Genomic DNA, 15,661 nt, shown 5'->3' on the forward strand with positions numbered 1-15,661 from the left:
TACAGCGGGAGAAAATAGAGTTAAAAACTATGAAGACATTTTGACTGTTTGTCTTTGGCTAAAGGCAAAATGTTTTGCCCAGTGTTAACTTCTCAGGAATGTACATAGCATTGGCCTGTGTCCCCTGCTGCAAGTGAAGTGCTTGCTCCCTCTTCTGTCTCCCAAATTTCTGATTAGGATTTTCAGGGTGGTAGATTAACAGTAGGTGCAATTATTGTACACCCAGTGGTAAGTTACTGCTTCACAAATAAGTCTTCTGTGTTTGATCTACCACAGGTAAATTTTGAAAGCTTTTCACTTTTTAATGAGGAAGTGGCTTAGGCCAACGAGACAGTTAGGATCTCTGAGTGCCCTTGGCCTGTCTGTTGCTTTTGCTGAACATCAGGAGAGGCAAGCTTCTCACAGAATATTCTGAGGCTGCAAATTCCAGCTGAGCCCTTTATGGTGCTTTGTTTTTCTCCTTCTCTTTTAGGGCTGATGATCTCTGGCTTTGCTCAGAGTGGAGCCATCTTGGGCAAGGAAGAGTACATTGACCGGGCTGGGTGTGCAGCTGATTTCTTGCGGAACCACATGTTTAATGTCAGCAATGGAAAGTTGCTCAGAAGCTGCTACCGGGGCCAAGGGAACTCAGTGGACAAGAGGTATGTGGCCAGCAATCCTAGGCCAGCCCATGTAAGCGGAAGAAAAGATGGCTGGGTCTTGAGGAGAAAGGGAGCATGGCTCTGTGGTAGAGCACCTGCTGCACATTCAGAAGACCCCAGACTCTGTCTCTAGCATGTCCATCTAAAACATTCAAGTAACAGATGGCGGGAAAGATCCTGCTCTGCCTGAAACCAGCCCTGTCTGAGCTCATCCATCTTGGAAGGCCTGGCATAAGCCAGTGGCACTGTGACTGTGTTTCCATGGTCCTGTCAGAGGAGAGTTGGGAATGTTGGAGTTTTTCCAAGAGGGGAAAAGCTTTTAAGCTAGGTTGGAGAATCTTTGGCTCTTCAGCACCTTTGGTCTACAACTCTTAATTGTAATATAGCTAGTGGTCAAGAATTGTGAGAGCTTTGGTCCAGAACCTCTGGAGGGCTGAGACATCTCTACCTTTGCTTTAATGTTTTGTGGGCCGATTCAAATATTAACCAGACAAAACATCTTGTGGCAGTACCTCAGTTCTCTGTGCAACATACTGTTTTACTTTTCTGAGGCGTCATTCACATGCTGTTGTTTTTAGCACATGATCTCACACATTCTGGATTCGTTGTTCATACTATGGAATGATGTGCATCTCTGCAAGTTTGGTTGCTCACACGTGTCAGCAATCAAATAAAGATGGTGTCAATGATGTGAATGTATTCAAAGCACATTCAAGCCATGCAGGGTTTTATCTCAGTTTATCCTGGGTCTATTTGCATTGGTTATTCACAGAGTCGAGAATCTGAATCTTTTAGAAAAACTTGAAAGAAAACCTGACACTGATAATCCTGGGTTAAATGGGCTTTTTTGGCAGTCCCCCAAACTTAATCGGATTCATCCTAAATGCATGTAAACAAAAAAGATTCAACCCAGATTCTACCTTAATTATTTTTACCATCTGAATCACCCCTAAGACCCATTTTCTGTTTTTCATGTGGCTTTTGTTTCTCTCATTGGGCTCTTTCTCTTTCTCCCCACATTTGCCATATCCCCATCCTGATAAAGAAAGGATGTTTACAACTCAGTCTGCAAGTTATGTGGGTGTTGCCTAGATCTGAATATGAAATTGATGCTGGTAGTCTGATGATTTTTTTGTCAGATGGTTCAAGATCCATGGCTGTGTCCTTTTAATCTCAAGGAACAGGTTTTACATTCCACTGTTATAGTGAGAAAATTCCCACTGGTGGAATGATGTGGCATTGCCATTTAAGCAGAGGAACCTGTGACTTTCGTGGTAGTTTGTAGAACTTGTGTTTCTGCACTAGCTTATACACCTACCCCTCTGAGTGACTGAGCAGCCTGTAAAAAAGTATATATTTATGTTTATTAATAACAATACTCTTATTAAGAATAATAAATACATAAATAAACCATTTTAACTAGATAGTATTCCTGCTTAATTGTTCAAAGTGTTGCAAGTGCATAACCTGATGTTCCTTTATAAGGACCTCAAAGTAGGCCAGCACAATCAGCTCCATATTAGTCAGCAAACTGAAACTTAAATGTATTCCTTTAGGTCTCCTTGTAAGTTCATGGTTGAGGCTATGTTGCAGGTGCAGTGACTTTTAGGCTGAAAAACCATTACACGGAACCAACTTGTATGTGACAGAAGCAATTACATACAGATGTGTGAATTCAATGTGGAACGTGTGTATGTGTAATTAATGACAGGTTTATACTGAATGGAGTTAGAAGACACACACACATAACACACACAGCAGTTTGAATTGGCAATGTGGGCATGCATACAAAAGGTGTGTGCAGGTGCTTTCCTATCGCTGAGATGTGCAGCCATTTGCTTGAGGGAGAGGCTTGCTGTTCCTCTTGGCTTTCTGCTGGAGCTTAACAGGTGCTCACCTGACATTGGCTGGCTTTGCATATATAATAAACTGATGTCAAGCTTCTGACAACAGAAGCTTCAGAAGCTGGGACTAACCCTTCTCTTACTTACTGCTTCCAAAGTCTGCTCTGCTCTTGAGCAAACACAAATTAAGCCTGTGTCAATAGAGATTAAGGCAATCAGACAAAGAGGACAATTTGCCTGGCTACTTAATTCTGACAGCCGCTCCGCTCTATACCTTCCTCTTGCATGTCAGGCTGAACTTTGCTTAAGTAGCTGGCAAACTGAGATGGGGGCAGAAATGACAAGAAAGAGGAGGTAAAGTAGTGTATAAGAGGGGGCAGGTGTGGAATGGTGACTATGTTCAAACTATATTTACATGTGCATTTTCAATGCTAGCAGTGCTAGCTTGCTCCCTGGCAAATTGTTTCACTCCTGTCTGTATGGTCACAGGAGGGGGGGGGGGAAGTGTTGAAGTTCTGTTGGTAAGTTGCTTGCCCTGAGAGGTAAGTTGCTTGCCCTGAGATAATATGGAAACCTCTGCCTTGGCAAAGGGGGGTGCCTCCTCATTGTCTCCCTGGGAAGGCAGATGCCTCTGTGATGTATTCCAGAATTACCCATGCTTTCCTCCCAAGCATCCTCCTGGTGGAAACAATAAACTCTCCCATTAACTATCCATTATAAAATATCATAGGTTGCTTTCCTGTTATAGTTTTCAAGCAAGCAAAATACTGCTATTACTGTTCAGCAGTAATTTTAACACCAAACTGCTACATGTTCAGTAGTGGTGTCTGGTGCTGATGATGGTAAATTCACAGCTACAAGCCCATTGTGTTCCAATTCCCAGCTACAAGCCCATTGTCAAAAGGAAGAAGGAATGTGTTGAGGGAAACAGACTGAGTCAAAAAAGTTACCCAGAGGGCCAAGGAAATGGATGCTTTGATTCATTATCAAAAGATATCTCCTTCTGTGTTGTTGGGCTTTACGTTTATATAGTCAATACTGAAGGTCCTCTCTTGGAATAAGTGAACATAGCATGTGATGATATGCCAGTTATTTGTGATACAGATAATATTAATCAAAGGCAGAGGCAACTGGTCACAAACATATTTTGTGATGATGTTTTCTTCATCTTTGTGGCTCTCTGCAGTTCTGTTCCGCTCCACGGCTTCCTGGAGGACTATGTCTTTGTAATCCAAGCCCTCTTTGACCTTTATGAGGCCTCGCTGAACTCGAGTTGGTTGGAGTGGGCTGTGCAGCTGCAGCACAAGCAAGATGAGCTCTTCTGGGACCCAAAGGGGTTTGCCTATTTCTCCACAGAAGCTGCCGACCCTTCATTGCTCCTTCGTATGAAAGATGGTATGTGTCCCCCAGAGACAGTAGTGCCTGCATCCCATCCTGGATGAATGAGACAATCTTAGCAAACAAAACAAAGAAAACTGTTTTGGTGCAGTGGTTATTTCTGCTTTTGGTATACAGCAGAATTCTGCACAAAATAATTATGATAGCAAGGAAAGTGGAATTGCAGTCATGGTGTTCTTTACATGTGAGACTTGAAAGGATCCATGAATTCTGCATAAGGAAGCTGTGGGCATTCCTCCAGACCTAGTCTGAACATAAACTTTTGGATTTCTTAAGAGCTCAGCTCAAAGGAGGCAACTTTTTGAGAGCCCTCTCAAGGAGACACCTCCTTCTTCCCCTCCCCTCTGCTGCCTTTGCTATCTCGTTGCCTATGAAGCTTTGTAAGGAGAGGGTATCTTGAGAGCTGGGCTGCTGACAGCACAGAGAGATGGTTCATTGTTTTCCCAGAATCCCCAAATCCTTGAATGGGCTCAGGAAATTCATGGGCAGAGTCCAGTTTTGAGGGGAAACAGCCATCCATTTGGCAAGTCATTCCAAGGAGAACTCAGGGAGTTTGTCTCAGAAGCACTCTGCTTGTCTAGGAAAAAAATATCTCTTGAGATTTACAAATAGCTAATAGTCTACCATTTCCTTTTAGACAGAAGGACTTGGCAACTATTGCTAGCTGATATTCTACATCAGGGGTAGGCAACCCTTTTGAGCCGGGGGCCGGGTTGCTGTCCCTCAGACAACTGGGGGGCCGAAGCCAATAAATAAATAAATTTTTTAAAATTAAATAAATAAATAAACTGGGACAAATGTAGGACAAAATGTTCAAATGGATGACACTTTTTAAATAAAAAATGGAGGACACGCGAAAAATTTGCTGATTTTTTAAAAAATGTTAAGATAAATGCATGTTTCTGAGGGTTCTATAGACAATTGCCCCACCATGCCCCTTGCGCGAGATGCCAAAGGCCCCGGCGGCAATCGGTGGCAGGACCGGGCTGGGGCCAGTCCCAAGGCCTCGCCGGGCCGCATCCGGCCCGCGGGCCGCAGGTTGCCTACCCCTGTTCTACATCCACAGGGACTGAAGTGGGGTGGTTTTAAAAATTCTGCATTGGCTACCTCATTTTTCTGCAACTGCACAGTTGTTAAACCCGGTCATCCCTGTTGTAATAAATGTGTTTGGCATGTGCTCTTTTCTCTGATTTTTCATGGTGGGAGGAGCCTCCAGCAAAGTTATCAATTGATTGATTAGTGTAATGAAAAATAATTTAATTATTTCCTCCATCAGTTTGTGCTTTCTGTTTCAATTTGGCAGATTTGTGTATGCTTGCTCCTCTTTTTAAAAGAGCATTTTATGGGACAGGTTATGAGCCAGTCCTAGTTTGCCAGTCTTGCTCTTTGATGGGAGAATTGAATAGGTTTTATTTAATCACTGACAAGAGAACAATAACATGAAATGTGGTGACCAGCTAAATTAAAAAAAATGTCTGAAAAGTTCTTGTGTGAATCTATTCTGTGTGTGGAAAAAAAGGACAGAATGAATTTTTCTCCTTGTTTGACATGCCTACTGATGGGTGTTGAAGACTTTATTGTTCCCCCCAACCCCCAGTCAGCACTTTGGTAATCAGAACCAGCATGGTGTAATGGTTTGATTCTTGACCTAGGACTCTGGGAGAGCAGGATTCAAATGGCTCCGGGGGTATTGAGATTGCCTAAGGTCACCCTCTCTCAGCTTTAGAGAAAGATAATGACAACCCTGTTCTGAACAAATGATGCCCAGAAAACCCTAGGATGGGATTGTCATAAGTCAGAGTCATCCTGGTACCCTTCCTGAAGGAGGTGTCTCTATAGCCCCACATCATGCTAAGCTTGGCTACCCCCTTCAAAGAGAATCATGGGCATATCAGACTTGGAGTATGGTTTGGCCCAATGGATATGAACCAGGAGAACATCTCTTTTGGCTTGAAGTAAACCTGACACACATACAGAAGCAGCAGACAATGCTGATAGTTCAGCACAATTGTTCTTACTTATACATTTGTTGCACCATGGCACTTTTATGTTACATTAGCATATTCACAATTTACAGATTGTCAGTGTTTAGCACTGAGTGAAATGATCTGATATGCATAGTATATATGTATACATGGTGGTGAGAATCAGAGCCCATCTAGCGACTGAATTAGTTTCTTGCAGGTTACATAAAGACTGAACAGGTAACCAGGGAGCCACTGATTATGGCAGTGAAGAGGGACACATGAGGCAATAGAATTCAGATTTCAAGTTCTACTCATGAGTAAGCTTCACTGAATTCAGTGAGACTAGAGCTTGGTAATAATGTTTGACAAGTAATGTCAGTGGCTGTAACTTGGTTCTTTTTTCTTTTGTAAAGAGATGCCACCTCACAAAAGTAATAAGTGGGAAGAATATCATTCCCCCCCCCCCCTTTTTGTTGTCTGACTCCTTAATTGCATTTGGAATGTTTCAGCTGTTTTGCCATTATCAATCCAAAAGTTTTTTCTCCTATCTCCAAGTACTGAGCAACTAAACATTTTCCCCCTGAGACTGGTACCAAATTGCAGGATGGGTGGGTGTGCATGTCCAAATGAGTTGCAGAAGAAATTATTCTTTAAAAAGTAATATTTGGACTTATACCAAAGTACCTTGGAAGCATAGCCTTAGTATTTAGGTATGATGGGGATTTGGTGGGATGTGCATTACTTGCAAGGCTCAAAGCCTTAAGCTAAAAATCCATTGGCCATCAATAGCCACAGGGTAATCCTTAGTAAACAATGGGTTATGTTATCATAAGATATAATGATGGTTTCTAGCTAAGACAGCTTTAAATGGAGATCAGACAAATTCATGGAAAATAAGGCTCTCAGTGGTTAAGGTTGCTATATGCCACCTGCAGTACTGGGGCGACAATACCTGTGAGTACCATTTACTATAGAACATGAGTAGGAAGGTGCTATTGCACTTACCCTACTTGTGGCTTTCCCAGAAACATTTGGCTGGCTACTGTGTGAACATATTGCTGAATCACATAGGCCTGTCCAGCATGACCCATCTTACCTTGTACCTTACAGTGTGGGAATTTTGCCAAGGGAAAGCTAAGCTTCCTTAGGTAGCTGACTTGTTTTCCTTAATTTTAGATCAAGATGGTGCAGAGCCTAGCCCCAACTCTATTGCTGTCAGTAACTTGCTCCGGGCAGCCAGCTACACTGGCCACAAAGAATGGGTGAAGAAAGCTGGGCAGATTCTGGCTGCATTCTCAGAGAGGCTAGTGAAGATTCCTGTGGTCCTCCCTGAGATGGCTCGAGCCACAGCTGCTTTTCACCAGACCCTCAAACAGGTATTGTTGTGGGCTGGAATAAGTTTAATACTCTTTAACATGGGGCACTTTGAGAAACTGATCTGTTAGCACAGTCTATGAAATGATATGTGCTTCCACCTGCAGAATGGTTTGGCCAGAAATTTGTTAAGCCATTTCTTTGGTCAGACTTGATCTTGCAGCCTAGAATGTTTCTTTCTGAATGGACTGAGTGAGGAGAGTGGAAAGGAAATCTGTCCATTGACTGCTGTCAGGATGCAGCCCCACTTAAAGTTCAGAAGCTGGATTTTTCCTTGGAAGAAGAGCAAGATCAACCCCTCCTCCAGTGTACATGATAGCAGCCCTGAGGAGCTGCAAAAGTTGCCTGGATTCCTGTTGAATTCTCAGGGCTTCAGTCAGAAGCCCAGCACCTCAAGAGTAGAGGTCACTGTGAATGAGATAATTCATGTCTCAGTGTTGATGTGTTCCCACATGCTCCTGGGCATTCAGGATCACTACTTTGTAGCGAGCACAGTGAGACAGTCTACATCAGGGAATGAAGACAGAGTGCTTTTCCTCTCCTTATGAACTCAAGATGTAGTTGTGTTTTGCTGATCTGTCTCCACTGAGGGCTTTTCTGGCTGCTTTTTTTCCACTTTAGGGAACATTCAAAGCACATCCTTAATTCTGTTTTATTCCTGGGCAGGTTGTTATCTGTGGTGACCCAACAGGAGAAGACACCAGAGAGCTGCTACACTGTTATTATTCTACATATACTCCGCACAGGGTAAGAACTGCACACAAGCATCTGCCTTCTCCCTCATTCAGTTGGCATTCTGGGCCTTGGTTGGAGATTGGTGAGTAGGTGACTTTCGGAAAGTCAAGGGCAGCAAAAAAGAAGTCCCAGAAGGACCAGGTTGTTTAATGAGCAGGAAATAGGAGAGAACTGTAGCTCAGTCAAGTCTGTTGTGTAAATGAAAGATGTTGAGAAGTGGAGGGATCCAAGAGGATGCCAGCCATGCTCAAGATGTTGGTCTTTTGTTTAAAGTTCATTTTGAAAAGGGATAGTTCTTATGGAAGTGGTACGACCAATGAAATTTAGAGATGCAGGTTAATAAAAGAGCTGAAGGTGAGGTGGAGACCCCAGAGACAAACAGGACAGGCTTGTAGGCGTATGTCTGATTCCATCTTAGCATTTTTAGGATATGCTATGTCTGCTTCCTTGACTAGTTTTGGGCTTTTTGACAGCTTTCTTTATATTGATGGGTTACCAAAGACATAGGAGATTGTGGTTGGACAGTGATACAGAGGTCCAGTTGCCTAGGTTGAAAACTAGAAGCGAAACGGTTAACCAATGCACTCCCATTAATTGTAGTTTCTTTGCCAGTGTGCCAGCCTATGCCTCTGCAGACCTGTATATGAGATTGGAAGGCTTTCTGACCATGGCCCTCCTAAGTATTTGCAAGTTGCTGATTGCTTTACCAAAGTGACCTGCTTAGAGTGACATTCTTCTACTCTTTTTGTTAAAACCCAATCTCTCTTCTATGCTGCTGCAAAATCTTCACCAGAATTGTGCAGGGCAAATTCCAAGACCATAAGCTGCCAACCTGGGCAGCTTGTGGCTCTCCATTATTTGAAATAAGCTCTGCTGTATTAAGTGAGGCTTACTCTCAAGCAAGGGTATGGCTAGGTTAGTTATGAAATAACTACCGTATATACTCAACTGTAAGTCGAGAAATTTATGCCCCAAAATGGACTCCAAAATCAAGGATTGACTTATGTACGGGGCAATAGGTTACTACTGTTGATAAAGTTCATAAAAAAAGTGCCCACCTTCCTCTGTAGCCAGGTAAACAGCTCCTTGTTTGAGTCCCGGCCGGCAGTCTCTCTCCTCTCTCCGCGAGTGTGTGTGTGTGTGAGATCCTTCAGCCTTCCCTCACAGCTGGAGCTAACAAGCAGCTGGTGAGGGAAGGGATGCAGAGAGAGGGAGCATGCCCAGGGTTGGACCCCGTTTTGAAAGCCATGCGCCTGGAAATGTTGGGGCTAAAGGCAGGGAGAAAGCAAGGTTGGTGTCCTTTTTTTTTGCAAGCCATGAGTGGAAATGCTGGGGTTAAAGGCAGGGAGAAAGCAAGGCTGGTGTCCTTTTTTTGCAAGCCATGAGTGGCAATGCTGGGGTTAAAGGCAGGGAGAAAGCAAGGCTGGCGCCCCCCTTTTTTTGCAAGCCATGAGTGGAAATGCTGGGGTTAAAGGCAGGGAGAAAGCAAGGTTGGTGTCCTTTTTTTTGCAAGCCATGAGTGGCAATGCTGGGGTTAAAGGCAGGGAGAAAGCAAGGTTGGTGCCCCTTTTTTTGCAAGCCATGAGACTGGAAATGCTGATGCAAAGAGATGTGTGTGTGTATGTGTATGTATGCACCCAGACTTGTTTCCCCATGCTGATACTGTGACCCTTGAGAGAGGTTCAAAGAAGGAGATGTAGAGGGGGAAGTGGTGCTTTGTTTCCCCCTTTAGATCTTTTGTAACATGCCCTCAACTTATCCACAGGTCATATCAAAATCCATGATTTTGGCCTCAAAAACTGCCCTCGACTTATACATGAGGTCGACTTATACATGAGTATATACAATATATTTCTTCCACCAGAGTTGAGTTTCTGGTGGCAATGATGGGAAAGGAATTGAGATTGTGAAGGCAGAGGGGAGCACTGGACTGGAGAAATTTGATTTGTTAGCCAAGTCGAAATGTGCATGGCATGTGCTGTGGCTGTTTCTGGCAGGATGCTGGAGGAAATGAGCAAATGCTACAACAGCTTCAGAACTCTGGGAAAGTGGTTGCAGGGATGAGGAAGGGTGCACAATATATTGATTTTTACCTGATTTTGGATAGGGCATAGGGGTGTAGTGCCTAGGACAGCTGTGTTCCTCCCAGCCTTTGATTTCCCCCTGATTTTGTTGCACTCCTCACATTTGAGGAAGATTTTCACTTCCTAGGTAATCTCTTCCAGCTTGAAACCCTCTTCACTCTCTGAGGTAAAGGCTGCAGTCCCTTGTGTGATGGTGCTGCACTTTATAGCAACCACAGTCTCAGGAGCATTGCCCTTTGCTTCTCTTTGCAGGAAAGAATATGTTCCATCCTTTCTCACTCTAGAGAATGTCTGTTTTAAGATGAGTCTCCCAATACTCATCTTCCCCAAATGTGAGTGCAAGTGGGGTGCAAGTGGTGGGATCATTAGGTGGAAGTGACCATGTTCTCCTGGAGTTTGTTATACACTGGAAAGGAGAAGCTGGGCATAGTCAGACACACATTCTAGACTTTAGGAGAGCTGATTTCAGTAAACTTAGAGAAATACTGGGGGTGATCCCATGGTCAGGAATACTAAAAGAGAAGGGAGTTCGGGAAGGATGGGAGTTACTCAAAAGGGAGATACTGAAGGCACAAGTTCAAACAGTTCCAGTGAGGAAGAAAAATGGGAGGATGGATGACTAAGGAACTTTCAACTGAGCTAAGTTTTAAATGGAACATGTATAAGAAATGGAAAAATGGGGAAATCACCAAAGGGGAATTCAAACAAATAGCTAGCCTGTGTAGGATAACGTCAGAAAAGCTAAAGTGCAGAATAAACTCAGACTTGCTAGAGAGGTTAAGAACAATAAAAAGGGCTTTTTTGGATATGTCCGCAGCAAAAGGAAGAAAGAAGGAAATGGTAGGGCCGTTGTGTGGAGAAGATAGCAAAATGCTAACAGAAGACAGAGAAAAGGCAGAGTTACTCAATACCCTCTTCGCCTCTGTGTTCTCAGAAAAGGAAAAGGGTGCTCAACCTGAGGATAATGGAGCAGAGGACAGAATAGGGGAATTTCAGCACAGAATAAGCAAAGAGATAGTACAGGAATACCTTGTTAATCTAAACAAATATAAGTCTCCAAGACCAGATGAACTACATCCAAGAATATTAAAAGAACTGGCAAATGGAATATCGAAGCCATTGGCAATAATCTTTGAAACCTCCTGGAGAACAGGAGAAATCCTAGCAGACTGGAGGAGGGCAAAGGTTATCCCCATCTTGAAAAAGGGTAAAAAAGAGGATCCCAACAATTATCGTCCAGTTAGTCTGACATCAATACCAGGAAAGATTCTGGAGCAGATCATTAAACAGAGAGTGTGTGAACATTTAGAAGGCAATTCCATAATCACAAAGAGTCAACATGGGTTTCAGAGAAACAAGTCATGCCAGACAAATCTTATCTCTTTCTTTGATAAAATTACCAGCTTGGTAGATGAAGGGAATGCTGTGGATATAGTATATCTTGATTTCAGTAAGGCCTTTGATAAGGTTTCCCATGACATTCTTGCAAACAAGCTTGTAAAATGTGGGCTAGACAAGGCAACTGTTACATGGATTTGTAATTGTTTTCCAGCTGAACCCAAAGGGTGCTCAACGATGGCTCCTCTTCATCCTGGAGAGAAGTAACCAGTGGGGTCCCACAGGGCTCTGTCCTGGCCCCAGTGCTATTCAACATCTTTATCAATGACTTGGAGGATGACAAAATTGAGGGCATTCTTATCAAATTTGCAGATGACACCAAATTAGGAGGAATAGCTAATACCCCCCCCCAGAGGGCAGGATCAAAATTCAAAATGACCTGAATAGACTAGAAAGCTGGGCCAGAGCTAACAAAATGAAATTCAACAGGGAGAAATGTAAGGTACTGCACTTAGGGCGGAAAAATGAAATGCACAGATATAGGATGGCGACACCTGGCTGAACGAGACTACATGTGAAAGGGATCCAGGAGTCCAAGTAGACCACAAGTTGAACATGAGTCAACAGTGTGATGCGGCAGCTAAAAAGAGCAATGCAATTTTAGGCTGCATCAATAAAAGTATAGTGTCTAGATCAAGAGAAGTAATAGTGCCACTGTATTCTGCTTTGGTCAGGCCCCACCTGGAATATTGTGTCCAGTTCTGGGCACCACAATTCAAAAAGGACATTGAGAAGCTGGAGTGTGTCCAAAGGAGGGTGATTAAAATGATGAAGGGTCTGGAAACCATGTCCTATGAGGAACGACTTAGGGAGCTGGGGATATTTAGTCTAGAGAAGAGAAGGTTAAGAGGTGATATGATAGCCCTGTTTAAATATTTGAAGGGATATCATACTGAGGAGGGAACAAGATTGTTTTCTGCTGCTCCAGAGAGCAAGACCCGGAACAATGGACCCGGAACAAGCTACAGGAAAAGAGATTCCACCTCAACCTTAGGAGGATCTTCCTGACAGTAAGGGCTGTTCGACAGTTGAACACACTCCCTCGGAGAGTGGTGGAGTCTCCCTCCTTGGAGGTCTTTAAGCAGAGGCTGGATGGCCATCTGTCGGGGATGCTTTGATTGAGAGTTCCTGCATGGCAGGGGTTGAACTGGATGGCCCTTGTGGTCTCTTCCAACTCTATGATTCTATGATACTCCCGCCTTAGCAGAAAGCACTACTTACACTAGCATGTCCCTTACCCAGCCATTGACCTTGGATTGCTCTTGCATCTGGATTCATGCAAGAGACACAAAAAACATGTGGAAATGCTCTGGATTCTTAGCAAAATTAATGGCCAGGATAATAACTTGGAAAATGTAGTCTGCAGAGTTTATTTAGATCTGGAGAATGGATGAAAGTTTGGGCTTGAAATGCCTCAAGGTGAGTCTCTACAGGTTCTTCAAGTTCTGAAGCTCTATGACTTTCATTCTCAAGGATAGACCCATAATGGTGATTTGTCTTTGCAGACTAATAGGCATCTCTTCATATTGCAGTAGGTTATAGATGGCTGGGATTGAATGGTAATGAAGTGACTGAAAAAATATTAATTTTGGGTCAAGAAACCATACTGCCAAAACATATTTTGTGCCTGGCAGTATAAGTGAGAATTTCAGTGTGGAGCTTATACGTTTTAGAAATCTGACTGCTCATGGAGCTGTTTGGGAAGCTGTATTTGGCTCTGCTGATGCAGGTAAGCAGAAAGCAGGTAGACTAGTATCAATTTGTAAATCATTGATTCCACTGATACATCATGCTTTCATTATGGCTCACTTAAGCACATAGAATTGCTCTCTCCTGAATCATCATATTTTGAATTCCTGTGTGTATGTATCCTCCCCAGGGCATTCTGGTGACTTCTGTAGGAAGGCCTGTACTCAATTCTGTGAACTGCTGGTAGTCTTTCTACTGTTAGGGGAAGTCTTCTTCTTCATTTTTAATGTTTATATCAGCCTCAGGAGCTCAGCTGTCCCTTTAGTTTAGAGCCCTTGGATTCTGATTCTTCCCTGTGGTGGTGAGCAGCATTTGGGCAGATTATCTCATGTCATCCCCTGTTGTTCCACTTGTGGCGGTCTGCTGAGGTTGCCTTTAGTGTGCCCAGTTTTTGCTGGTCAAGCCATTGTTTTGTAGACTGGAGAGAGCATGGGGTCAGCCATAATGACAGAGAAGAAGGGGCTGATGGAATCTGGCCCTGGTAGCAGCTCCTGCTTAGAGTACGGCAGAAACTCTCCTTAGCAGTTGCCACATTTGCTAGACTGTGCTCAGTCTCCTTTTCATTGTCAGCTTACTTATGGGAGGGCCTGTCAAACTGAGCAAAACTGGGAGAACATGAGGGGAGGTTTTTGATTGGGTATATCCGGACCAAAGCTAGGAAAAAAAATTTATTTTTGGATTATGCCTTCCAGAATTCCCCAGCCAGTGGCCATGGATTCTCCTGGATTCTAGGTATTGCAGTTCAAATAGTGATTTCCCAAGCTCTCTACTGACAGAGTGACTAGAGACCGTAACCACAAAGATGGACAAGGGACCACAAAATATGGGACATTCAAGAAAAATGTAGAACATTACAAAATAAGAGCTAAAAACACTCATATAAATACAAATTCATGTTTCTTAGTCATGCTCAAAATGGAGGACATTTGGGGATTCCCCCTGGATAGAAGGTTGAAATGTAGGAACTGCCCTGGAAAAGGAGGACATCTGGTCACCTTGTATTCTGGGATCCACTTGGAGAATGTCAACGAATGGCAGAATAGTCAAAGGGCCATGGACCCCCACAAGGGAACCCATGTGGTCCTGCCTGCTTAGATATTCTTTGATCATATTAGGTTATCTATTTATGACATGGGGGATTTGTGCTTGAGAATGACAAATGAGGGCACTGGAACCAGAAACCATTTTTCCTGTTCTCTACATGGAACAATAGATGGTGTTCTAATATCCTTCTACAATTGTGTGTCTTAGCTTTTCCTAAGTGCTGCTCTACATGCGTTTTTAAAATGTGAGGAAGACAGTATAACATTTGAAGCTGCCTTAAGGCACAGATCTTAAACTGTGTCGTTGCTAAACAAATGGCACAAGGCATTCTTAATAGTTGCTCTCCTTGGACCAAATCAGTTCTTCTTGAAGAACAAGGGCTGCTCCTTGAGTCAATTACATCCTCTCTTAGCCTAAACAAACTCACAAGGCTGGTGTGAGGATAAATTGGGATGAGCCACTTGTGTGCTGCTTTGAACACCATCCTGGAAGAGCTCTGAATGTGAGCATGTTGGGGGGGGGGATAAGGAGGAGAGGCATCATTATATACATAAGGTTTTAGTTATATATGACTGTAGATAAGTCACAAAGGGAGCTCCCTAGTCTCAAGCCTAATAATACAATGTGCTGTTGTTGCACCCTGTAAAGATGGGGGCAGGTATTCTTGTCGCAGTTGCGTCAGGGTATTAGTTAATACCTCATAGAGGTAGACCATAACAGGAAGTCTCTTGAATAGGAATAGAAAAATTTTCAGGAGCTGTCCAGCACTACCGGCTTCAAAGAAAGGGTAAGGGGAGGGTGGGTGGGGGAAGGATCAGACACCTTTGTGGCAACTATTTGGCTCTCCACAAGTGTCTGTAGTGTGAGGAGGTACAATTTCTGACCTCTTCCAAATTTGCACCGCTGTGCCCTGTGTTGCACCCAAAACCCTTCATTCATGGCCTGGGTCTCTCAGGTTCTGCTTTCTTTTTCCCAATCTCTCTCTCTCTCTCTCTCTCTGCCTTCTGTTAGAAGGATTAAAGGCAGTGACCCACTTTGCAACCACTGAAAGCACTGTGTTGGCAGCGGGGAGCCAAGCCTGCTCGTGCCACTATTAATAAATGACTCCTTTTCCAACAGCTGCATCAGCTTTTTGTTCTCTGCAACCTGTACATTGTTCTGGGAGTACCCTTCCTCCTCCTCCTCCTCCTCCTCCTCCTCCTCCTCCTCCTCCTCCTTTGGGAAATGGGGGTGGGGGGGACAAAGCAGGCAGTGTGAGCAAATCAACCAGCGTGGAAATTAAATTCCGTTCTCACTGTTTTAATTCAGTTTCCTCTTAACTGCAGCAGAGAGCAATGGGAAAAGAGCGGTGACAGTAAAAACAAGAGAGAGGAAAAGAAAGAAAGATGTTCACCATAAATGGCTAGTTAGGAATTTGGAGGGCATCA

At 43.6% G+C, this 15,661-nt stretch overlaps 1 protein-coding gene across 4 annotated transcripts in view; it reads left to right on the top strand.

Annotated features, from left to right (window-relative positions):
* SPATA20 (spermatogenesis associated 20) overlaps positions 1-15,661 on the top strand; it is a 65,071-nt gene that overhangs the window by 34,700 nt on the left and 14,710 nt on the right. For all 4 annotated transcript variants that reach the window (XM_089537142.1, XM_089537135.1, XM_089537149.1 and 1 more), the window contains 4 exons: positions 473-641; positions 3,672-3,880; positions 7,027-7,226; positions 7,891-7,971. In XM_089537142.1, coding sequence (XP_089393268.1) covers positions 473-641; positions 3,672-3,880; positions 7,027-7,226; positions 7,891-7,971 — 659 coding nt within the window. The remainder of the gene's footprint in view (positions 1-472; positions 642-3,671; positions 3,881-7,026; positions 7,227-7,890; positions 7,972-15,661) is intronic.

Source organism: Sceloporus occidentalis, unplaced genomic scaffold (genome assembly GCF_023333645.1).
Source record: "Sceloporus occidentalis isolate IW3139 unplaced genomic scaffold, rSceOcc1.0.p SCAF_1, whole genome shotgun sequence".
Taxonomy (NCBI): Eukaryota; Metazoa; Chordata; class Lepidosauria; order Squamata; family Phrynosomatidae; genus Sceloporus; species Sceloporus occidentalis.